Raw genomic sequence first — 25,756 nt, forward strand, 5'->3', positions numbered from 1 at the left:
ATGGCGGATGAAGGGGAGAAAGATGACCAAAAAGACTGTCGTGCATCTAAGAAGAAAGAAAATGGAGGATATGATGGGTAAGAAATAAGGGCTGCTTTGCAAGTGATTCCACAAAATTCTTGGACTTCTACAAGACCTGAAGTTACATATGTTCAGCAAGTATGATTCATATTCATGGACACGTTTAGAGGAAGCCTGTGAGTATCTTATGAAGATGTTATCCTCCATACAGTATATTCAAAGATGCTTACAAAATTGAAAGTGAGGGTGGAATTGTATGTAGCCTGAGTAGGATTCACAGGAGAATGTAGATTTCATGCTACATTTCTCAGATCAAGAACGTCACTACAGCAGAACAGAATATGGAATGCTTTGGTGCTGCTACAAACACACTTTTAAACATCCTGCATTAGGACTATCATGCACCTGAGAGGGATTTTTGCAAAGATGTTAGGAGGCAATGTCTACCTAATTTTAACAAGGTAAATCATGGTAAAAATGTAAGAGTCTTTTAAAATGTCTTTGCAGATTGATCCCTAAAAACTACCAGCATGTCCTGGCCTTTGTTTTTGCTCTCCATGAGATCAACAAGAATGATGAACTGCTACCCAATATCACATTGGGTTACAAGATCTATGACAATACTTTTGATTCCTTGAGAGCCTGTGCGAACGGCCTGGATCTCCTGTTCCTGGGGAAAGGGAATCCCCCCAACTACAACTGTGGCAGGAAGGAGAAAGTGATGGCTGCTATAGGTGGGCTCACCTCCCAAAACTCCATACAGATGGCTCACCTTTTAAACCTCTACAACATACCACAGGTAGGTTTTTAGGATTACATAGATGCAACCATAAAGGTAAAGGTAAAGGTTCCCCTTGACAATTTTTGTCCAGTCGTGTTCAACTCTAGGGGGCGGTGCTCATCCCCGTTTCCAAGCCATAGAGCCAGCATTTTGTCCGAAGACAATCTCCTGTGGTCACATGGCCAGTGCGACTTAGACACGGAACACTGTTACCTTCCCACCAAGGTGGTCCCTATTTATCTACTTGCATTTGCATGCTTTCGAACCGCTAGGTTGGTGGGAGCTGGGACAAGCGATGGGAGCTCACTCCGTCTGGTGGATTTGATCTTACGACTGGTTGGTCTTTTGACCCTGCAGCACAGGCTTCTGCGGTTTAGCCCGCAGCGCCACCACGTCCCTGATGCAACCATAATTTCATAATTTAATCCTTGAATGTAATTACAATCTGGTTAGAATTTCCTCAAAGCCTCAGATTCTGTGGTAATGGATGGGTTTCCCAGGGGGTGGGTGGGATATTAGGAGTGAAAAATTTACTGTGATCAAGCTGGAACTTTCTTTTTGAATAAAATTGGGTTTGGTTTGACAAAAACGGGGGCATCAGCTCCTTTTTAATTGTCTGTTTTTTTAAAAAAACCTCATTGTTTCCTCCATTAGCTTAGCTATGGCTCATTTGATGCTGCATTGAGTGACAAAGTTCAGTTCCCTTCTTTCTATCGAATGATCCCCAAGGAAGATGCTCAGTATGATGGGATTGTTCAGCTCTTGAAGCATTTTGGATGGAACTGGATTGGTGTCATCGTTTCCGAGGATGACAGTGGAGAATCTTTCCTTCAGATCTTGAGACCAAGGCTTGTGCAGAGTCATATTTGCATTGCTTGGACAGAGATGATCCCAATAATTACACCTTTCTTGCCAAAAGACATCATATGGGAGAGGATGCGCTCAATCTATTGGATCCTTTCTCTGAGTGAAATTAACGTGATTCTTGTGAATGGAGATAGGCAATCTCTGGAGGGGTTACGATTAGTTTTAGACATCTTTGAATTTCAGCAAATGCAGCCTCAAAGGAGGGTGTGGGTGACCACAGCTCAGTGGGATTTCACAGCTTTACCTGCTGGGATTAAACTGACCACAAAATCTTTCAGTGGAACCTTGTCTCTCAGACTCCACACAAACGTGGTGCCAGGATTTGAGAACTTTCTGGAGAATATGAATCCATATCAGGATCAGATTTATTCCATTCATCTGTTTTGGTGTACTGCATTTCTCTGTTCCTTGCCACTTTATAACCTCCATTTCCCAAATCTGGCAGCTTGTAGTGGGAGGGAGAAGCTGAGGAGCCTCCCTGGAAGTGTGTTTGAAATGAGCATGTCTGGCCAGAGCTACAGTACCTACAATGCCGTTTATGCTGTAGCTCATGCACTCCATGCATCCTTTTCATCAAGAGCTATGCAAAAGTGGAAGGAGCCTGGAGAGAAATGGAGCCTCCAGGACATTCAGCCATGGCAGGTAATCGGAGCTAGGAAATGAAAGGAATTGTGGAATGGCAGGTAATTAGAACTACAAAATGAAACGAATTTAAATACAAACCAAATGAAGAGGGGAGGGGAGTAAATCTGGATGAGCCTGAGGAACTGACATGCAGGCTACTCTTTGGTGGGAAGAAACTGAAGTAATGGATTTAAAATGCAAGAAACGAGGATTCGGTCAGTTTAGGAAGATCGTTTTGACATTAAGAGTTGTTTTGAGAAAAGTTATGGGCAGCCTCGGAAGATGTTGGGCTCTTCTTCATTGTAGACTTTTGAGTGGAAGTCAAAACTCATGTGAGTGGAAGTGGGACGATCATCTATCAGTGTAATATTAACCATGGATATATCCGTGAAGATTCTTAGTCTCATATCTGTGAAGATTCTCAGATTCTCTTAGCCATGGATTTCAGGCATAAGCAGTGGGCACTGAGTTGTTTCCAGTTCCTTCCTAGTGTATTATTCTATTTCTGAGATCCTGTTGGCGCAGCTGAATGCACTCAAACTCAAGGATGTTGTCAGCTGTCCCATATATCGCTTAATTAAGTGTTCCCGATTCTGAACCTTCTCAGGGTTCCCTTTCATCCGAGATAATGTTGGAAACTTGGGATCGGACGATGGTCTTTAATGTCTGGATATAGGTGCCACAGACTATCCCTCTAGGAGATCCCTTGGGAGTCTTGGAAATTTGTGAGGAAAATGCTGAATTTTTGAGAGTCTGCACACAGCAGATTAAGTGGTACTATTAAAAAAAACAAAGATCATTACTATTATTTTATCTTGATGCGTGTGTGTGTGTGTGTGTGTGTGTGTGTGTGTGTGTGTGTGAGAGAGAGAGAGAGAGAGAGAAATAAAAGAATAATTATTCTGTCATACTAAACTTAAAACAAAATAAAGAATAAATGTGTAGTAATTGAACATTTAATTTTGTATATATTGAGTTTGTGCTTCACAGACTTATGCAGCCAATATCATAACAGACACTTATCAGTTTCTTAATATCTTCCTTAGTAAGACAATAATAGCAGACAGTTAGCAGCCAACAGTCTTAAGTGAAAACTAGATTATTAGTTGTTCTCATACTGACACATTTGCTTATACAGTATCTAACAGTTAACGCTTTATGCATCCATTGGCTGACACTAAACACAATCTGCTTGGTTACACATGTTCTAATTGTGCAAATAATATAGCTTCTTCATTCTTATCTACAGATATACATGCTGGATTGTATTATATATATATATATTATATATATAATATATATATTGTAAGAGAGGGGGGAGAATTGGAAAATTTTCATTTGCAATAAAAGGCCAGAGCTGGTGACATCATCAACATTGCACACACCGAGCTGATCCAAGTGGATTTCAGTCTATGATTTTATGTTCCTCAGAGCTGAAGTGCAAAGATCAATAGACACAGTACTTGATAGTAATGGTGGACAAAGGTGCATAAGTTCATTGAGAAGTCCAAGAAATATCCTACCACATGTTATTATTCCTCTTTCATTATGCTTTGGATGGAATATTTTCAAATACAGTGGTGCCTCGCTTAACGAGCGCCCCGTTTAACAATGAATCCGCATAGCAATGGCTTTTTTGCAATCGCAAAAGCGATCGCATTGCGATGTTTTATATGGCCAAACATCGCTTTGCGATGATCGGTAAGCGTTTTGGTTACTGATTTTCGCTTAACGATGTTTAAAAAACAGCTGATTGGAGGTTCCAAAATGGCCGCTGGAAAAAAATGGCCACCCGCAGCATTTTCGCGCCCTTTCCTCACTTACCGGGCAGCGAAAATGGTGGCCGGATGGAGGATTTCTGCATAGCAGTGAGTTTTTCTCCCATAGGAACACATTAAACCCATTTTAATGTGTTCCTATGGGTTTTTCTTGCCCCGCATAGCGACGAATCCAGATAGCAACGATTTTTTCGGCACGGATTATCGTCGCTATGCGGGGCACCACTGTACTTGAAAGTGCAGAATATTAATCCATTTTCTGGAGTCTAATAAAATTATATTTTTCTCCTCCAATCTAGCTTCATTCATTTTTTAGAAACATTTGGTTTAACAACAGTTCTGGTGAAGAAATATTTTTCAATGAGAAAGGAGACTTAGAAGCAGGATATGATATCATCAATTTTGTCAGGCTCCCCAACGAATCCTTCCAGACAATCCGGGTTGGAAGTGTGAACCCTGCAGCTCCTGTGGGCCAGAGATTCGTGTTGAATGGAAGTTCCATCAACTGGAATGAGAAGTTTAATCAGGTAGATATGCTGATTCTTCATCATGTGCACTGCTATAGATATTCTTTTGTGACTATTGTATGGATAATACGGCTCTGTGGTTGTGCTGTTATTTGATCAGAATAGACTAGAAACACTAACGATGGTGTCCAGGGAATAAAATAGAAGTTTTCAGATAGCTTTTGAAGGCTGACCCACTTAAAGTACTTTGCAATAGTGCGTATGTGAGGTTATCAGAGGATGAACAACAGTTCTGAGACTATCTCAGATGGTATTACTCTTGATACATCAGTACTGACTGATAAAAAGTCTTTTGAATTACCAGTCCTTCCCTCGCTTCCAGTGAGAATGTTGTCCTGAATAGCTAGGCACACTGAAGATTGTTTCTCAAATGTAAAAGAGGCCTGAAAATGTGGCAGAACCATTATAGACTCCTTGGAGGCCAGTTCAATGTTTGCCCAGCATTGACTATCCAGCAAGACATAACAATCACCAACCTTTCCACATTTGTGCATCTACATACTTATACTAATCCAGCCTTTCATTCTCAATCTGCCCAGTGAAGAGACAATTCTTCATTTGGACTGAGAAATCATTCAGCTCCTATGCCAAAAGACCAAATGGCAGGGTAATGGAACCTTCAGGCATGCAAACGGAGTAGAATGTTAGATTGGCATAGGACACAGATGTAGTAGATATCTCTAGTAAAAAGCAGGCCATTAATTTTGGCCTCGTGCGAGAGGGATTTCCAACTAAAGTCACCTCACTGAGTCAGTAAAATATAAGCATGCACAGGCTCATCATTCAGTAATTGATCTGATTCATCTAGGTGAGAAGTTGGACTAAGGTGAGAGTGTTTCTTGCCATGATCTGTCTTGGTCATACAATTGGGTTTAAGAGCATATTTACAGCTGACATCATGTCTGTTATCCACAAGGAAACACAGCAAGTCAGGCATACTTTATGCAAACACCATCAGAACGTTGGCCAAACATTATGTCACATTTTAAAAGAAGGAAAAGTTCGAGCTAAGGTGTTCCATGTTGTATTTGGAAAATAGTATGGGTGGATGAGAAGCTGACTTGCCATTGGCCCTTAATCAAATCTGATTTCCTATGAATATCTCATGTGCTACATGTTTTCCAAAATAATCTGGGGAAAAAGAGAGAGGAAGAGAGGCGTGTTAGTGGCTATAGCATCTGTTGTAGCTGGAAGCTAAAGAAATTTTGTAATTGTGCTTGGACTTATAAATAACCTTCCTTCCTTCTGATTATCATTAGAGTCCACCAAGGTCCACCTGTGTGGAGAGCTGCCACCTAGGAGAGAGCATGTTTGTCCAACCAGGGAAGCAAATCTGCTGCTATGATTGTGTTGCATGCCCTAAAGGGAGAATTTCAAGCCAAATGGGTAAGTTAGGGAATCCAGACACACATATGGAAAATTACAGAAATTTGAATTTCCTTTCTAATGGCATTTGTACCTAATTTTTCTTAAGAGGGCATTTCAAGAGAGTAGTTAACTTTGCAAAAAAAAAGCAGGACTCAAATGCAGGTCCAGATTCACTAACAGATAAAAGTGAGTGCTTCAAATACTGAGATGCTATTGTTTTGTTTCAGATGCAGAACAATGCAAGGAATGCCTTGAGGAACAGTATCCAAACAAGAATCAAGACAGATGTATTCCCAAAGCCCTAAGCTACCTCTCTTATGAGGAACCCTTGGGCTCAGTACTGACTAGCATGGCCCTCTTCCTTTCTATCACCACCGTGGTGGTGATGGGGACTTTCATTCAGTACCGCCACACTCCCATGGTCAAAGCCAACAACTGGAGCATCACCTGTGCCCTCCTCTCCTCTCTCCTCCTCGGCTTCCTCTGTTCCTTCTTCTTCATTGGACAGCCTGGAACTCTCACCTGCCTCCTGAGACAAATGGTGTTTGGCATCGTCTTCTGTCTATCTGTTGCTTGTGTCTTAGCCAAAACCATCACTGTGATAGTAGCCTTCATGGCCACAAAGCCTGGACTTGGGATGAGGAGATGGGTTGGGACGCGGCTGGCAGGGTCAGTCATCATGGTGTCTTCTCTTATCCAGGCTGGTATCTGTGCAGTCTGGTTGATTGCCTCTCCCCCCTTCCCAGAGTTTGACATGCATTCCCAGACTGACACAATCACAGTTCAGTGTAATGAAGGTTCGGTTCTCATGTTCTACCTTGTCCTAGGCTACATGGGGTTATTGGCCGTCCTCAGTTTTTTGGTAGCTTTTTTTGCCCGGAAGCTGCCTGATACTTTTAATGAAGCCAAACTGATCACTTTCAGCATGTTGATGTTTTGCAGCGTTTGGGTGTCTTTTCTGCCAACCTATCTGAGTACTAAAGGGAAATATATGGTAGCCGTGGAGGTCTTCTCCATCTTAGCTTCCAGTGGTGGGTTACTGTGTTGTATCTTCCTTCCCAAATGTTATGTTGTTATTCTCAGGCCTGACCTGAACAACAAGGAGCAAATAGTAGGAAAAAAGTTCAGATGCAGGTGAGAGGGAATTCACATCATTACTCAGTGACTTCCTCTGGGGAAAATCTATGCACCAACATACACACAAGAAACTGGTGTGTTGAGCAGTCAAAGTAGATTCAGAATGGGTGTTATGTGTCAAGAATTATTTCTGATCACGAAATATTGTCATGCCTGTATTCAGGCATGCTTCATGGCCCAGTGAACATAGCTGTGGCCATACACCACAATTCGTAGCTGAGCAAAAGCTGCCGGGGGTCCTGTAAAAGAGAAACAGAGTGACATCTAAACTGGGAGGGAATGCACATAAACTTTAAACCTATGCGAAGACCATCTCCCCAATTTTTAAATTTGCTCCTCGCCATAGCCCAAGGTAACAACACTCCAATGCAAAAGGAGTGAGTTCCAAATTTCTGCCCCACTATCCCAAATCGGGAGAACCATTACTGTAACCACCAGTGAATTCTCCTCTCAGCCGAACAAACTCAGTGAGGGCTTTAACTGGGTAAAACTCTTTTACAGAACAAAGTCTTATAATTTGACCCCAACTGGTCAGTTTTGGATTGGTAGAGATGCAACAAGACCCTGTCTTCAGAGACTAGTAGGTCCTCCATTTGCAAAACTACACAGGAATTATCTAATTTTGATGCCCTAACCAACTCGCTAATCCGAAAGGCCTGAAGGAATGCACATAGCATTTGGTTGGTCAGTGAAGACCACTTTCCATGCTTGGCCTAACTGGACAAGTATCCTGGGGCACATGGGAGTGCAAACATCTTCACTCTTACCCCTCTCCTTGGACCAACCTTCAATCATCTTTTTAACCCTGAAGTCATTGGCCAAATCTGGGTAACCATGAGTCTCAGTGTAAAATGCTAGGGCAGACTTCTTTCCCTGAATGGTACGTGGAGCCAAACCTTTAAAATGCAGGTGAACAGCAAATTGTTGCAAGTGGTCCGCTATTATAGGCTATGGTCTGCCCATGCCTTTACTTGCACAAAAGGCAAAAAACTCTTTGCATGCCGCTGCATAGCTGCACCTGGTACTTGAAGCAATGGCTAAACTTATTGTCCTGTTGGCTTCAATTCTCCAAGCCTCCATACCTCTTGGGGCAATACTTGCAGTCAAAGTCTAGCCTCCGGGGCCAATGCCCTGAACCAGTTGATCTGTTGATGGGACAGGGCATCAGCCAGCTCATTCTCAACACCAGTACATGACAAGCCTGGAACACTATATTGTACTCCAGGCAATGTAGTGTGAAAGCTCTCATGAGTCTCATAACCCTCCAAGACTTGGATAAGAGGGTAGTCACCACATGAACTACTGCCATATTGTCACACCAGAAGGTGACTGAGGATTTGGCCCAAGCCTCAGACCACATCCAAAGGGTCCACAGAATGGGAAAGAACTTCGGAAAAGTGAGATCACGGATGACTTCGGAGTCACTCGATGCCTCAGGCCACAGACCGGTACACCAATGGCCTCTAAAGTAAATGCCATAACCAAAGGATCTGTCAGAGTCCAAATGAACTATTCGCTATTAGCGAAGTTCATCCCTCCAAAATGAAAAAAAAAAAAGAGCTCATTTTGTTGCTAATCACAAAAGCCCAAGGACAAGACCAGTGCTGGTGAAGTTTTTTAATTATACAAAGAACAATTTATGAGAGAAATTAAAAAAAAAACAAGAGCAGCTGGTCTACAGGGGCACTAAGCTGCGGATTTTCCAAGATTTAAGCAGTGATTCTTTAAACTGGAGAAAATCTATGAATCCTGTTACAGCAGTATTGATAAAACATAGAAGAAGGTAAAGACCTGTTGAAGGAGTGGAAACTCTGGCAGGAGGAAGAGGGGTGTCAGGAGTTAAACTTAACTTCAAGCAAAAAAAACACTGAAGGTTGAAGTAGAAAGGACCAGATTCCTGAAGGGTTAGAAGATGGACCACCTGTTGTCTCCCCCCTTCTAACTCTTTTAATTTTCTTTACTTTTACTTTTCTTCTCTCTTTCCTTCATTCGTTTATATTTATTTTCTTTCTTTCTTTCTTTCTAGTTTTTAGTAATAACTATACTAATTATATTAATAATAGATAGCAACAGTAATAATGCAACTAAGATTCAAAAAATATACCTTGGTTAATGTTTACGCACCTAATAATAAACAAGGAGATTTTTATGACACGGTTATTAAAGAAATGGAGAAGGTAAAGAAGAGTTATGTTATTATGGCAGGGGATTTCAATATAGTTATGGATAAGATAAAGGATAAAACTTTTTATGATCAGAATGATGTTCTCCAAAGAAACACAATATTGAACAAGAAGGTAAAAAAAATCACTTGAAGGATATTTGGAGGGTAATGAAGGTGATGAAAGAAGAGATACTTATTTTTCAGCAGTATATAATACAGTGGGGTCTTGACTTACGAACGGCCCGAGTTATGAACATTTTGACTTACGAACCGCTCTCATAGGAAAATATTGACTTGACTTACGTACTTAGATTTGAGTTACGAACTGAAAAAAAACCACGTGGGAGGCAGGGAAAGTGCAAAATTTGAACTTTCAGTTAACTATTGGCCAGTGAAAAGGGTGCCTGACTGCTTCCTCATTCCTCCCAGCGTTTAGAGAGTGGATTGGGAGACAGTCTTCAGACTGCCTGGTACTGCCTGGACTGTATTTTCCCTGCCTTCCCTGAACCTTTCTTGACCTAAGAAAAAAAGAAACAAAATATCCCCCTCTAGTGGTCGAAGGCGGAATAGCAGCTTCCCATTAGTTTCTATGGACAGAAAAGAGCAGATACGGATCAAATGGTTTTCAATGCATTCCTATGGGAAATGCAGATTTGACCTGCAAACTTTTTGACTTGAGAACCGCCTTCCAATACGGATTAAGTTCTCAAGTCAAGACCCCACTGTAGTTATTTCAGAACAGATTTCATATTCACATCTCAAGATTTAATTCCTAAAATAGTTAATACTAAGATTAATTCCATGAAAAGAACAGATCATGCTTTGATGTCAATGGAGATTGAGATTAAAAAAGATTTAAAAGAATCTAAAAGATGGAGAATGGATATTAACATTTTCCAGTACCCAGAGGTAAAAGAAAAGCTAAAGAAAGAATGGTTAGAATTATGGACAATAAATGAAGCAGGAAGTACGAAATGAGGCCTGTTGTGGGACACGATGAAAGTAAATTCAAGAGGAATAACAATAAGGGAATTCTATAAACTGAAAAAAAAATAAGGATATAAACATGAAAAAAATGGAAGAATACAATCAATACATTTTTGGAAAGGAGGTTCGTAATAAAAGTATTTCTCCAAAGGGTCCCATGGGTATGAGGGTGCACTGTGTTTTGGATTGCATTAGTAAATATTTTGTATTTTTGTATTTGTTTTGGAAATTAAAAAAATTAAAAATGAAATTCCATTGAAATACTCTAAGAAATGAAACGATGTGCGAAGGTCATCCTTCATGTCTGGTGACAATTTTTGCTTGTGATGTGACCTCTTTTAAGCCACTCATGGCTCCGCTGAGCCTTCTCAAAAAAGCCTTGCCAGGGGCGATGACCTTGCAGGCAAAATTAAGCTGGCCAACCACCCCCTGCGAGTCCTTCAGTAACTTTTTTATGTTGCAGCAAGCTTCTGATTCGGATCTGCAAATCTTTTATCCAGTTCAGTCCGCAAAAAGGTAATGATTGTAGATGGTCCCTAGGTTTCCTCATCCTTCAAGGGAACACCAAGTTCCCTTGTGAGGATCTGAAAGGTTCTCATGAGAAAATCACATTGCCCTGATCCAGGTTTCCCAGAAAATAAAAAAAAGATCATCTAAATAAAACATGGGTCAAGCCGGCCCTACATTGCAGAGCCCACTCCAAAAATAAACTAAAGCGCTCGAAAGCAACACAGGAAATAGAACATCCCATAGGCAGCGCCCTGTCCATATAAAAAAAGTCCTCAAATTGAAAACGCAATAAGTAAAAGTCATTGGGATGAGCGAACGGAAAGCCAACTTAATGTCAGCTCAGCCCCATTGCCGCAGGCACAAACCATATGTATGGCAGCCTCAAAAGGTGTGTACCTAACCGTACATAGCTCCTGTGTTATCATGTAGTTGACAGATTCCCCTTCATGGTACGACAAATGGTGAATTAAACGAAACTCTCTGGGCGTCTTTTTAGGGATGACTCCCAAGGGGAGATGCGTAAATTAGGGACTGGAGGCTCCACAAAGGAACCAACTACCTTCCCTTCAGCAACCTCTTTCTCAGTCATTTGCCTCACTATCTCCTCCATTCCTCTGACAGACTTCAAATTTCTTGCAGAAGTTGCAAATCTATTACCCTGGACAGGGATTCTGAATCCCAAAGTAAAGCCTCTTAACAAATACAGTGGTGCCCCGCAGGATGGGTGCTCCATTTGATGACGAAATCGCATCACGACGAACTTTTTGTGATCGCAAAAGCTTCGGGAACCAATAATCGCAAAGCGATGATTTTTTAACAGATGATCGGCTGTTTCAAAATGGCCGGCAGGTAAACAAAATGGCCACCTGCTGTGTTTTCGCATGGATTCCTCGCTAGGCAGAGGAAAATGGCCGCGCTATGGAGGATCTTCGCTGGACTGTGAGTTTCAAGCCCCTAGGAACGCATTAATCTGGCTTTAATGGGTTTCTATGGGCTTTTTAAAATTGCATTACGACGTTTTCATTCTACAGCGATTTCGCTGGAACGAATTAACGTTGTAATGCAAGGCACTACTGTAACTAGCGGCTTCATGATCTGGGTAAAGCTGCAACCAGGCCTCCGGAACTGCCACATTAATTGGACTGGGCCCGTTTCTCAGATGGGGTTGGATCAGCTGTTGGCCCCTTGGTTCCTCCTCCGTCTTTTCCTCCACCTGCTCCGGGATGACCTCGGAAGCAGGATATGGTACTGTGATTGCCCCTACATAGCGAGCACATATGCTGGAATCTGCATGGCTTACAGCTGCAGAAACTCTTCTCATTGAATTCCCAGCAAACCAGACTAGGTTGAACCCCCTGGCCTGCCAAAACATGGGGAGAATTAAAATTAGCAGACCTTTGAACCAAGTGCCCACTGTAAAATGCTCACATGACATGGGACGAGAGAGAGAGAGTCATTAGCTGTAGCCAGAACCCTTGATGATGAACATCCCAGTGCATCTGGGGGTTAATTGCAGCCCTCATCTTGAAGCCCTGGTCATATAGCAACCAAACAGGGCCTGGAAAGTCCACATATGCTCAGGAAATAAGGTCAAGATATTGCAGAAGGGCAAAGGGCATGTCAGGTTAAGCCTTAACTATGGTGCCAGCGGAAATTAAGAAACCTGGTGATCAGCCCCACACCTATCTGCCTTCTTCTTCTTGAAACGTTCCTTTTCTCTGTCCTCCTCCTTGCTGCCTTTCTTCTCCTCCACCTTTCTATTTAAAAGTTACAATATGTCTACAAATTCGCCTTGCTAAAAGATGGTCCCCTGAAGGTAAGGACTGATTGCCACAGGGCAGTGCACTTCTGGCTACAGAGTTGTACCCAGTGTTTGGGATCACCAGGTAGGTAATTGAACTGATGAGAAAATTCAACAACAGCGGGCCTCTGGCAAGGTGAAAAACTGAGAGGATATGAGGCCGTCCAAGGCTTCACAGACTGAGGAGGCACCCCAAGAGTAGAAGAGCTGGTCTTAATTTTCTACGTAGCTGCCAGACTGGTTATTACAGTTCATTCACTTAAGGATATAACTTTTCAGAGGTGATTGATTCATTGCCTTGTTACAAGCCAAAAGAACCTGACAACTACATAACAACAACAAAATAACTCAAGATGTTAGACACATCGAAGCTTCTTGATCCTTTTTAATACATTTTTGATACTTCAGAATAGAGCAGGGCATCAGCATAAGAAACTCAAGAAGCCTTGATAACCTTCCCTATAATTATCTAAATTACTGTGTTCCGCATTCTGTTTCCCCAAAGACCCTGAGAAATGTGGGTGCTTCTTGTGTCAAAACAAGGAGCAAACACAGCCCATTTGGGTTAGCATCTCTGCACTTAGTCTATAAAGTCTCTACTTCAAGGAACTGACAACATGCCACTTTGAGAGAGAAAGTGGACAACACTGACAGTCTAAGCTTCTCTGTATGTTCTGCCAGGAGTGGGAGTGCTGGGGGTGGCTGGAGAAGACCATGAAGGAGTCCAAGGGAGGTGAGTCCCAATATTGGTCAACCTTCTGTCTGATTTCGTTGATGCTCTGTTCTTCCCAACAGAATATGACCCCTTCTGTCTGTGATTGGAGGACAAAAGTTCAAACTTCTTTCCCTAAAGCTTCAGATGAGGCAATTCTTGGGCACTTTGTATCCATTACAGTTGGTGATTATGCTCTCAAGACCTTTGCGAAATACCCAGATTCTTCTGCAGTAAATGGTTTGTAAGTAGTTCTTTTTCACTGCTTCATAAATGAGAATGTAGAGTGAAGCCAAGGGCATTTCTTCTCTTCATTAAACAAAATATTTAATTAAAGCAGTTGGTTGTCTTGTCACTGTCTAAATATGTGGGTGACCGATCAGAAATATCTTTTTTTGTATGGGTCTGCTGTTAGTTAACATTTGTAATTTTGATTTAGGCCTGTATTGCTGTATATATATAGGTCTAGGAAAGCAGGCTGTAATTCAACATAATTGACAAAGAACTGGATTTGAATACTAACATCTGTTGAATGTCTTGCTGTTGATTCAGTGTCATGGAATGACAGAAATTCTTTCTTTTCTTTCTTTATTCCTCTTTAGTCATTTCCGGGTTTTTAAAATGATTTTTCAAAAGTATATGGGTTTGGTTAGGAACAAAGGAACAAGGTAAGAGGAAGAGGAAAGGGTGGGAACAGGATAATATTACGGGGGGGGGGGAGTATTCTTTCATCCACTTATGCAATTATATTCAATTATATTAAAATGTGAAAGCATAGAAAAGAAAATGAATTATAGTAGCTAATCTTCCATTCCCTTGGACCATCTCTTTCTTTTAAATGTATTAACCTTTTTTAAAAATTAATATTATTCTGCTGTATTTATATCCATTGTTCTAATTCATTATCATAAAAAATATTCTGTCATATGATCTATTTAACATTTCCATCATATGGGATCAGGGCATCTTCAGGAAAGATAATATTACTGCTCTAAAAGTGAATTCCATCAGATCTCTATTTTCTCATTCTGCCCCTACTTTCTCACAGAATCTTTCTTTTCTTGTTCCTACATCTTCTGTATAACTTAACTAATTTTTCACTTGTCTCGACTTAAAAAAAGAAAATGCCTAGCTTCAAAGTAATGCCTTTGGTTACATGATCAAACAAATAGTAGATAAACTATATCAACTACCAACAATTTCTTAACCTTCCCTCTTTCTTTTAAACATCTCTTTGCTATTTTAAAATCACAAGACATACACTTTGCTTAGTGCTATCTAATTATGATGTAGATACTCTTATAAAAAGCATTACTATTAATTTACTATTATTAATCATATAGGTACTTCATTTTGCAGAAAGGCGATAACTAGCATCAAAATCATATCTTTAATATTCATAAAACATTACACTAGATAGTCAGGTATTGGAATTATAGGTTCAGAACTACATAATATTTCATTCATCCACATAATCAACAAACACTAGACCAAGTATGTCATCTACTAACAATTTCTTCATGATCATTTTGCCTGCTAGAAATCTAGACAGAGAGAAATTACTTTTTATTTACTACTTTTAATCCTTTAGGTACTTGTTATCCTTCATGTTCCATCTCATCATTCATTCAAATCTTTATTGCATAATCAACAGATCATTAAATTTTTTTAAAAGAAATTAATACGCTGCATTAAAGCAACAGTAAAAAATGATGAATTAAAATAATTCTAATAGTAATACTTTAAAATGGGGCTGTAAATATGATTATTATTTATTTAAAGCATTTTAGCTGAATCCTCAATGATAAAACTGAAAGATAACATTTAAATCCTATTCCATATGGCTGTCTTCATATATTAAATCTTTATGGCAATTGACACAAATAGTTTGCAAATACTTAGCTCAACTTTTAGTGGCTTTAAATGCAAATATTGCGACTCTATTTATTGTATGTGTATTGGATGTTTATAATAACAAGCTCAATTTCTCTGGGATGACCACTTATGTTTACTTAATTCTGCTTCTGAGGGCTTACATTTGCTGACTCCTTCTCTTGTCTGCCACATATGTAAGCCATCATTTCCATTCCCCTCCCCTTTGCTTTTCTTCTGCTGCTGACTTTTCCATAAGAGGGGTTGACAAATTCACTCTCCATTTCAATGTATTTTTGCTTGTCTCTTCTGGCGGTTTTTGGGATCTAAAACTATTCTTGTCTCCCTTTGTCTGTAGTTTTCATTATTTAATTTCAATTTGTCTTGTTTCCTGTCTCAGTCCTTCCCATCCCACTTGGAGATCTTCTAGTTTTTCTCCCTCCTTCCCTTTGAATCTCAATTGTATCCCAATGTCATTAATTTGTTCAGATAGCTGATCTATATTTCCATTTATATCTTGTAATCCAAAGACAAAAATTTCTTGTATAGTCTTTTGCCAGGCTTTAAAAGAAAATTGCTCAAAGAACTCCAGGCTTCTACAAGTCCCTTTCTAGCTTTGTTTCCAGCAGAAGTAAGACACAATAGATATTCACAAATGCAGCTTATGTCCTGGAGCAAATAAAATTTACAACTGAATCTTTCTCTCTGGTCATCATAGAGTCTTTTTTCTGGTTGCTTCACAGATTTAAGTAGTCATATACTCCTGCTGCCCTAGAAAGGAAGACATTTCCTCCCCCACTCTTTTCTTCCTCACTCCCTTCTCTTTCTCCCACTCAAGCCTCAAGTGAGAAGGGGGTACTACCCCATCCAGTCAGATATAGTCTCTCTCCCAGATTACTTTCCCTTTTTTTATGATTTAGGTCCTTCAAAGTTATATATATAAACAGAGAGAAGAAACCCCTGAGTCCCACTCTATTGAATTCTGATGCTTCAGACTTTCACCTCTCCTGGTAAAAGTCCATTCTCCCCAAAGTTTGGAGGGGGTTGAAACCTAAGGATCCCAGTCAGTTTGGGAGCCCTTCTGAAACCCAACCAGTCTCGTTGTGATGAAGCCCCACCTCCCGGACTCACAGAGTCTGCTGTATGCAGAAAGCAGGAATATGTCAGGGTGCAGAGGAATGGGAGACAGCTTGGGAAAATGGTGTTGTGAATCAAGAGAGCCAGACCACACGTGAGAAAAGACGTTGGAGAGATGAAAGTCTGTCCAAAAGCTTGAAAGAAGTCGGAAAGATGGACAGAGTTGAAAGAGAAAATTGTCTTTTATAATTCTCTGACTTCAAAGGGAAAAATTTGAAGGCAGGGTGTGTTCAGGAAGGGCCTCATGGAAATCTCCCTCAAATTGCTGTCCATCTAAAAAGTTGGGAGGCATATGATATTTTCAACAAACACAGCAGAGAAGATCAGTCGACTGGAGAGAACAGAATCAATGTTTTGCAGGAGGGGATGTGGTCCGTTGGGTTCTACTTCACAATCTTTTCAACCTAGCCACTATGATCAGCAGTAGGAAAAAATAAATGACTCTATCTGTGGATCATTCTATTGATAGACATTTTTCAGTCATTCTTCTGCATGTTTTTCCTGAGAGGGAATGTGGTGCCTCGTGAAAGAGTTAGTTCTACATTTGTTAAACCTGTATCTATAGTGAAAGGAAAGTGAGGAATGTAATATTTTGGGTCCTGTCATGTCTAGTGTTGTACATCTGTCTGAGACTAAGGAGAATCATCCATCCAAGAAATGTTTTCCCATGATATAGATGACCACGTCTAACTTGCTCTGAGGACGAAATTCAGGGCACAGTTAATAACATCATAATTGTTCTACATGTGTCCGAACTAAGGAGATTCATCCATCCAAGAATTATTTTTCCATAATATAGATGACTACATCTAAATTGCTCTTAGGACGAAATTCAGGGCATGGTTAATAACACCATAATGGTTCCTTCAAGAAGAAAATTGAGCAGTTTTGTGAAATTTCATTGCAGTGTAATTCCAAAGAACTATCAGCACATCCTGGCCTCTGTTTTTACCATCCGCCAGATCAACCAGAATGCTCAAATTTTGCCCAATATCACATTGGGTTACAAGATTTATGACAATTCTTTTAATCCCTGGAGAAGCTGCTGGACCACCCTGGATCTTCTCTTCCTGGGCAAAGGGCAACCCCTCAATTACAACTGTGGCAGGAAAGGGAAAGTTCTGGCCGCCATTGGTGGGCTCACTTCTGAAAACTCCCGGCAGATGGCCACCATCTTCAGTATCTACAATATACCTCAGGTATGTCCACAGGGTTAGAAAACAGTAACCTCGTGGAAAGGCCTTATTTGTTTCCCGATTCCATTGCTTCCTCATATTTGCTAGCATTTACTTCCGCGTGTCAAATTCATAATCCAAAGTGAATGTACAACAAGGTGTTGGAATTTAGAATTCCAACATTCTACTCCCTCATTGTTCTTCCTGGTAAATATTTAGTTAGAGCAAGTATAAGGTAAAGGTAAAGGTTCCCCTTGACAATTTTTGTCCAGTCGTGTCCGACTCTAGGGGGCAGCGCTCATCCCGCTCTTCAAGCCATAGAGCCAGCGTTTGTCCGAAGACAATCTTTCCGTGGTCACATGGCCAGTGTGATTTAGACACGGAACGCTGTTTACCTTCCCACTGAGATGGTACCTATTTATCTACTCGCATTTGCATGCTTTCGAACCGCTAGGTTGGCGGGAGCTGGGACAAGCAACGGGCGCTCACTCCGTCACGTGGATTCGATCTTACGACTGCTTGGTCTTCTGACCCTGCAGCACAGGCTTCTGCGGTTTAGCCCACAGCGCCACCACGTCCCTCGTTAGAGCAAGTATATCTTTCAGAAATATAGGGTTTATTTTTAATGTAAGAGGTATGATGCTTTCATTCTTAGCTCAGCTATGGCTCCATTAGTTCTGCATTACGTGACAAGTGTCAGTTCCCTTCTTTGTACCGGATGGTCCCCAATGAAGATGCTCAGCATGATGGGATTGTTCAGCTCTTGAAGCACTTTGGATGGAACTGGATTGGTACCATCGTTTCCGAGGATGACAGTGGAGAATCCTTCCTTCAGACCTTGAGACCAAGGCTTCTGCAGAGTCATATTTGCATTGCTTGGACAGAGAAGATCTCAATAATTACACAGTTCTTGCAAAAAGACATCATGTGGGAGAGGATGCGATCAATATATTGGACCCTTTCTCTGAGTGAAATTACTGTGATTCTTGTGTATGGAGACAGGCAGTCTCTGGAGGGGCTACGATTAGTTTTAGACATCTTTGAATTTCACAAAATGCAGCCTCAAAGGAGGGTGTGGGTGACCACGGCTCAGTGGGATTTCACAGCTTTACCTGCTGGGATAAAACTGACCACAAAATCTTTCCATGGATCCTTGTCCTTCAAACTCCACACAAACGTGGTGCCAGGTTTTGAGAACTTTCTGGAGAATATGAATCCATATCAGGATCAGATTTATTTCATCCATGAGTTTTGGTGTACTGCATTTCTCTGTTCCTTGCCACTTTGCAACTTCTATGTTCCAAGTCAAGGGGCTTGTAGTGGGAGGGAGAAGCTGAGGAGTCTTCCTGGAAGTGTGTTTGAAATGGGCATGTCTGGCCAGAGCTACAGTACCTACAATGCCATTTATGCTATAGCTCATGCGCTCCATGCAGCCTTTTCATTGAGTGCTAAGCTGAAGAGAAAGGGGCCTGGAGAGAAGTGGGACCTCCAGGACATTCAGCCGTGGCAGGTAATCGGAACCAGGAAATGAAAGGAATTGTGCAATGTGAGAAACAGGACATTGTTAGAACACATTTCTCCTGCTGAGTGAATCAATCTCATTAAAAAAAATAAAGGCAACCAAACCAATCCAATAACAACACCAAGCAGAATAGAGCAAAGTGTGTTTGTAACCCAAATTTCAAAATCACAGCAGAAAACAGAAGTTTCACTTTTCTTCTGTAAGAGTGACAGAGAAGGAGGTCCTGATGAGTGTGTCTTTCACAAGTGCATCGAATACCTTTCCAAAGTTCCTTAATTTTGTTTTAAATGATTTTTTTTGAATCCATGTTTCCTTCAAGTAAATTAATTCCCTTTTAAATAAATAAATAAATAAATAAATTGCCGCTTAAATGAGAGAAATGTTTTAACTAATATAGCATTTCTCATCTGAGAACAGGATTTCTGTTTATGATTTTATGTTCCTCAAAGGAAACTTGCAAGGATCAGGAGACACATCACTTGATAGGAAAAATGGGAAAAACTGCATTGGTTCATTGAGAAGCTCAACAGATATCCCACTAGATATTATTTTTCCTCTTCCAATGTGTTTTAGAGGGAATATTTTCAAATACTTGAAAGCACAGAGTATCAATCCATTTCCTAGAGTCTAATAAAGTTATATTTTCCTCCTCCAATCCAGCTTCACTCGTTTCTAAGAAACATTCGGTTTAACAACAGTGCTGGGGAAGAAATATTTTTTAATGAGAAAGGAGACTTAGAAGCAGGATATGATATCATCAATTTTGTCAGGTTCCCCAACGAATCCTTCCAGACAATCCGGGTTGGAAGTGTGAACCCTGTGGCTCCTGATGGCCAGAGATTTGTGTTGAATGGAAGTGCCATCACCTGGAATGAGAAGTTTAATGAGGTAGATATGCTTTTCCTTCATCATCGATCTCATTTGTGAGTGTACCTTTGGTACTGCTACGTAGTTGTGCTGATATTTTTTCAGGAGAGGCTAAGAACACAACATATAGAAATGTGCAGAATGGAATTACTTTACATTTGGCCTCAAGCCTGAGGCCAAATGATAGGTAATTAGGGGATGAAGAACATTTGATATCACAGCTGGTATATTGTCACAGAAGGATAAAAAGGTCTTTTGAATTACCAATTCTAGCTTTGCTTTTCATTTAATTAATTAATTAATTTTACTAATTTACAAATACAATAAAGACATACTGAACAAAAAAAAAGGAACTAACAGAAATACAAAAAAGTTGGGAAAGGGGGGATCCAGGTTGGGGAACAGAACTCTGCACGCTGTTCTCAATTCTTCTCAGGACCACTTCTTCCTTAGTTTCTAATATTTATCATTGAGGTTGTTACGCAAGTAGTAAAGCATAAAGAAAACAGAAACCTACACTATACATATTGTGATCTGAAATTCAAAATTACACATTCCTAGGTCAATGTTTTCTTTATCTAACAGAATGTCCTATATGGCTTTCCATGTTATTTTTTTTAAGTCTGCTCAACCTTTGCCCTTTTTTTAAAAAAAAATATTTTATTTTTAAACTCCTAGGGATAGGGTAGGGAATACAAAAGGTAAAAGGAAGTGGAAGGGATGGGAAAAGGGTTTTAAGGATAGGAGAGCACAGAATATACAAACATCCAATCTATTCATATTAGGTATACAATCATCCAATCTATTCATTTTTCAATTAAAAAAAATCAACTTTCTACTTTTTTTAACTGTTTGATTACCATCTAACTATCAGCTTACATTTATGTTTTCCTTTAAATCCAAGTTAGTCCAACACTATCAGGAAACCAAGACCAATTGTAAAATAGATCCCCTGTTTCAGTTTCCTTCTGTCTTGGACATACATTCAGCACACCTGAAAATGTGCCCATTTCTATCACTTTCCATTTTTTCTCAGTACACTTCTCTTGTTTCCGTGACTCTATTTTCTTCCAGTTTTTGTGGGATAGGGATAGATCCAGGACAGTAATCCGATTTTTAACATCACATTTTCTGACTGTTGTAGCTAAATAGCTCACAGGGTAACTCTTATCCCCATCTATGTTACCTGGCATCACACTCAATCAGTCACTGTTTTCTTTATCTAACAAAATGTCCCATATGGCTTTCCATGTTATTTTTAACCCTGCTCGACTTTCGCCTTTGAGAAGGTCTGAGAGTTTACACTTTCAGCTATTTCAAGGGCTTTGTGTGGCCAGTATGCACACTTTACCATGCAGTCTCGGTGGTCCACAGAGTGGATTTGCACAGCTAAAGCTGGTACGCCAGCTCTGCCTGTTCCTTGAGATATTGAATCTGGCTACAGTGACACATGCCTCAGTTACAGCCCGTTTGGATTACTGTAACACACTCTATGTGGGGCTGCTTTTGAAGACAGTTTGGAAAGTTCAGCTGGTGCAAAATCTTTCAGCCAGACTACTGACTGGGGCCAACTACAGGGAGCAGATAACACACCTGTTACAAGAACCGCACTGGCTACCAGTCCGTTTCCAAGCCCAATTCAAAGTGCTGGCCCCTTCCCTTTTATCCTTTCGAAAAAAGCTAAAGACCCATCTCTTCAAAAAGGCTTTTAACAATTATAACTGAATTCCTGAACCCGTTTCAGAAGAAATTTTACTCTTTTATGTTTTAATGTTTTAATTGTATTTTAAATAATATATTGGTCAATTTTTCTTTTAATATTTAACTTACTGCAATTTTGGGGTCTCCAAATTGCAGCCCGCAGGCCACATCCTGCCTACCTTTCCACTTTATCTAGAATGTTCCCTTCTCCCCATGGCCTTCAACTCATATGGGAGAGGGGTGATGGGCTTCCGAGGACTCTGTCCTTGTGTGTGCATGTGTACGTGTGGACCTCCATACGGGTGGGCAGACGTCTGTGCTCGCTGGTGCATGTGTACATGTGGCTGCAACTAGGAGCACATTCCTTTTGCCTTTCAAAAATGTGGAAAATATACGATGTGACCTTCATGTTCAAATGTTTTGAGACTCCTGTTCCTCAGATCATTTAACTTCTAAATAACCTTCCTTCTAAGTATCATTTAACTTCTTCATGAATTTCCTTCTGATAATCATTAGAGTCCACCCAAGTCCACCTGTGTGGAGAGCTGCCACCCTGGAGAGAGCATGTCTGTCCAACTGGGGAAGCAGGTGTGCTGCTATGATTGCGTTACGTGCCCTAAAGGGAGGATTTCGCTTCAGATGGGTAAGTGAAGGAATCCAGAAGCACCTCTGGAGAAATACAGGAATTTTTATTGCCTCTCTAGTGACATTCCTGCCTTATTTCTTTAAATAGACGAACAAGGATGTCTCCAGAGAGTATTAACTTCAAAAAAAAAATGCAGGACTCAAAAATCTGAATTGCCTCTATAGTGATATTTCTGCCTTATTTTTATAAAGTTAAGAATAAGGTTGTCTGAAAAGAGTATCAACTTTGAGAAGACAAATGCAGGACTCAATTGAAGGGTTATTTTCTATAATGGATTAAAGTTGTGTGACTCCATAACTAAGACCAGGTTGTTTTCTTTCAGATGCAAAAGAATGCCAGGAATGCCCCGAGGACCAGTATCCAAAAAAGAATCAAGAAAGTTGTATACCCAAAGCCCTAAGCTACCTCTCTTATGAGGAACCCTTGGGCTCAGTATTGACTAGCTTGGCCCTCTTCCTTTCCATGATTACTGCAGTGGTGATGGGGACTTTCATTCAGTACCGCCACACTCCCATGGTCAAAGCCAACAACTGGAGCATCACCTGTGCCCTCCTCTCCTCTCTCCTCCTCTGCTTCCTCTGTTCCTTCTTCTTCATTGGACAGCCTGGAACTCTCACCTGCCTTCTGAGACAAATGGTGTTTGGCATCGTCTTCTGTGTATCTGTTGCTTGTGTCTTAGCCAAAACCCTCACTGTGATAGTAGCCTTCATGGCTACAAGGCCTGGACTTGGGATGAGGAGATGGGTTGGGAAGCGGCTGGCAGGGTCAGTCATCATGGTGTCTTCTCTAACTCAGGCTGGTATCTGTGTGGTCTGGATGATTACCTCTCCCCCCTTCCCAGAGTTTGACATGCATTCTGAGACTGACAAAATCTTAGTTCAATGTAACGAAGGTTCCGACCTCATGTTCTATCTTGTCCTGGGCTACATGGGGTTATTGGCCATCCTCAGTTTTTTGGTAGCTTTTTTTGCCCGGAAGTTGCCAGATACTTTTAATGAAGCCAAATTGATTGCTTTTAGCATGTTGATGTTTTGCAGTGTTTGGGTGTCTTTTCTACCAGCCTACCGGAGTACTAAAGGGAAATACATGGTAGCCATGGAGGTCTTCTCCATCTTGGCTTCCAGTGGTGGCTTGCTGGGTTGTATCTTCCTTCCCAAATGTTATGTTGTTATTCTCAGGCCTGACCTGAACAAGAAGGAAATAGTAGGGAAAAAGATGAGATACAGGTGAGAGAGAAATCACATCATCTTCAATGACTTCTTTTTTTGAAAATCTACACAGACAAAAGGTATAAATTTAAGCTAGAGGCCTTGATAATGGTCCTGGTTTTGGATTGTTTTCATATTATGTGAGATAGAAAATTGTCTGTTGCTTTTATGAGCTCATACCTACAAAATTAAATTTGAAGTGCGTGGTGTATTTTACTTAAATTATATTTGTGGGCATGTTGACTAGTCAAAGTGTATTCAGATTCAGGTTCTCTTTCCATTATCATTTGGACACAATGTAGCATGATCCTTATGAATACTTCTGTTTTTAACGATTTCCAGTGAGAAGAAGACCAGGAGGAGAAGATCTTAGGAATCATGACACTAGACTGAGGTGACCCTGATTTGGGGAAAGTCAGTTAGGATGTCCACCAGCCTCCTCCTTCTCTCTCTTGTCCCTCTTTATGAATTCAAGAGAGAGATGTCTTTGATGTCTGTCCATAAGCAGACAAAGAACTTTCTCTTCAGGCTGGTTTCCCCTTAGCCATTAGCATCTGAGAGAGTTTTAAATGGGTGTGATGGACAGGTCAGTAACCACTCCTGTCCATCACAATGGAACCCTGATTCAGGAGCGAATGGCTGTACAGAAGGGGTGACACTAAGGAAATATGAGAAGAATGGAAGTCAGTTAAAGATCAGTTAGGGATGAGTTAGGGATATGAGTTGGAGAAAAGCAGTTTAGGCAGTTAGACAAGTAAAGTACAAATCTTGTATGGTTTATGGTTATGATTGGAAAGAGTTAGAAGTGAGAAGAAATGAATAAATACCTTGATTAAAATGATTCTACCTAAGCAAATATAAATGTTATCAAGGTACAATTTAATGAATGAATAAAATAAGACCATCCATGATTCACTTTACATGATTTACTGATAAATGGGTAGAAGAAAGTTGTAAGGATATGAGAAAGCCCAATGAAAGGAGTTTTAACTAGGACATAATGGAGAATAATAGCTCGGAGAATTGGTTAAAAGAGTTTCAAAATCTCACTCTATTGTTCTCTGAAAGTCCTGAGAAAATATGTATAGACAAATATATTAATGCCTAAGGAAAAGTCTTTAGCAATATCAGAGCCTAGTTTAAAAATGACTCCAGAAAAAGAGGAAAACTTACATGGGGATCAGAAAACATCATGATATCCTGAGGTTGTGAAACTGAAAACTTTAGAGGGAAGTAAATTGCAGTCAGCAGAAATAGTATCTAGAGAAAGGACGCGGCTAAATGAAAAAGCTGATTATTCTGTGTCTGCACAAGTAGCTAAAACCAGGCGTTGGGAAAGAAATGCCAAGTATATAACCTCTCATTTAAAAATTATAAAAGTTATAAGAAAAGACTAAAAGATCCAGTGGTTGAACAGATGTACCCTGGAAAAGCTGCAGACTACTTTAAGGAAAAGTTGGCATAGTATCCAGAGAGGTCATCGTAGCCAGAGACGTCGTGTCCAGAGACGTCACCGTGTCCAGAGAGATCATGTTGAGAGAGGTCCAGAGTTCCAGAGTGGCTTCAACATCATCACTGTGGCAGGATACGAACCAGGAGCCCTGCTGAACCAGGTGGACAACAAGGAAGGCCAAGCAGGTGAGAGACTTTTAATTGACAACTGGAAGGAGAGCTTGTTGATTGACTGGACATTGCAAAGAACGCAACTTTATGTGAGGTTGTGAACTATGAAAGACCCAATGGATAACGGAAAGCAATGAGACGCAGTACAAGATGATTGAAGAGAAAAAATATTATAATAACAAATATTAGAAGTGAAACTGTAATCAAAGGTTCTGGTTATGTTTTGCAATGTAGTAATGTAACATTATGCAATGTAGTGTTAAAACTGATGACAAGTAATAAATAAACGTAAACGTAATGGAATGCAACCTGGTCAAAATAAAAATGTCATAATTGAATGTAGTAAAAATGTAAAAGAAATGGAAAAAATATTTAAAAATGTAAGTTATATAGTATAAGAAATGTTAAATATGTAATGGTATAAGTCAGTGGTTCTTAACCTTTGTTACTTGGATGTTTTTGAATTGCAACTCCCAGAAACCCCAGCCAGCATAGTTGGTGGTGAAGGCTTCTGGGAGTTGTAGTCCAAAACTCCTGAGTAAGCCAAGGTTATGAACCAGTGATATAAGTAATAAAAATGGTGATCCTGTACAGGTAATGAAAAGTAAAATAAAAAAGTTAAAAGAGGTTATAGAGTAAATGTATAAGTATAAAATGTATAACTGTTTAATGTTTAAAGAAGGTTTGTATATTGAAAAATTAAATTCTCTCATACATTGTACATGAGG

At 40.3% G+C, this 25,756-nt stretch overlaps 2 protein-coding genes across 2 annotated transcripts; both read left to right on the forward strand.

Annotated features, from left to right (window-relative positions):
- On the forward strand, positions 1-14,402 carry LOC110070688 (vomeronasal type-2 receptor 26-like). The gene is made up of 3 exons (XM_078378773.1): positions 1-77; positions 529-755; positions 6,194-14,402. The coding sequence occupies exons 1-3, from the start codon at positions 1-3 to the stop codon at positions 7,102-7,104; spliced, it is 1,215 nt and encodes a 404-aa protein (XP_078234899.1). The 3' UTR covers positions 7,105-14,402.
- On the forward strand, positions 13,280-25,454 carry LOC110070689 (vomeronasal type-2 receptor 26-like). Its single transcript, XM_078378774.1, has 2 exons — positions 13,280-13,298; positions 22,520-25,454. The coding sequence occupies exons 1-2, from the start codon at positions 13,280-13,282 to the stop codon at positions 23,425-23,427; spliced, it is 927 nt and encodes a 308-aa protein (XP_078234900.1). The 3' UTR covers positions 23,428-25,454.
- Positions 25,455-25,756: the final 302 nt, after the last annotated feature.

The sequence above is a fragment of the Pogona vitticeps genome, chromosome 6 (assembly GCF_051106095.1).
Source record: "Pogona vitticeps strain Pit_001003342236 chromosome 6, PviZW2.1, whole genome shotgun sequence".
NCBI lineage: Eukaryota > Metazoa > Chordata > Lepidosauria > Squamata > Agamidae > Pogona > Pogona vitticeps.

Coding starts and splice junctions, on each gene's coding strand:
- LOC110070688 (XM_078378773.1), top strand. CDS start 1: ATGGCGGATGAAGGGGAGAAAGATGACCAAAAAGACTGTCGTGCATCT. Junction 78..528: donor GAAAATGGAGGATATGATGG/GTAAGAAATAAG, acceptor ATGTCTTTGCAG/ATTGATCCCTAAAAACTACC. Junction 756..6,193: donor GAAAGTGATGGCTGCTATAG/GTGGGCTCACCT, acceptor GTTTTGTTTCAG/ATGCAGAACAATGCAAGGAA.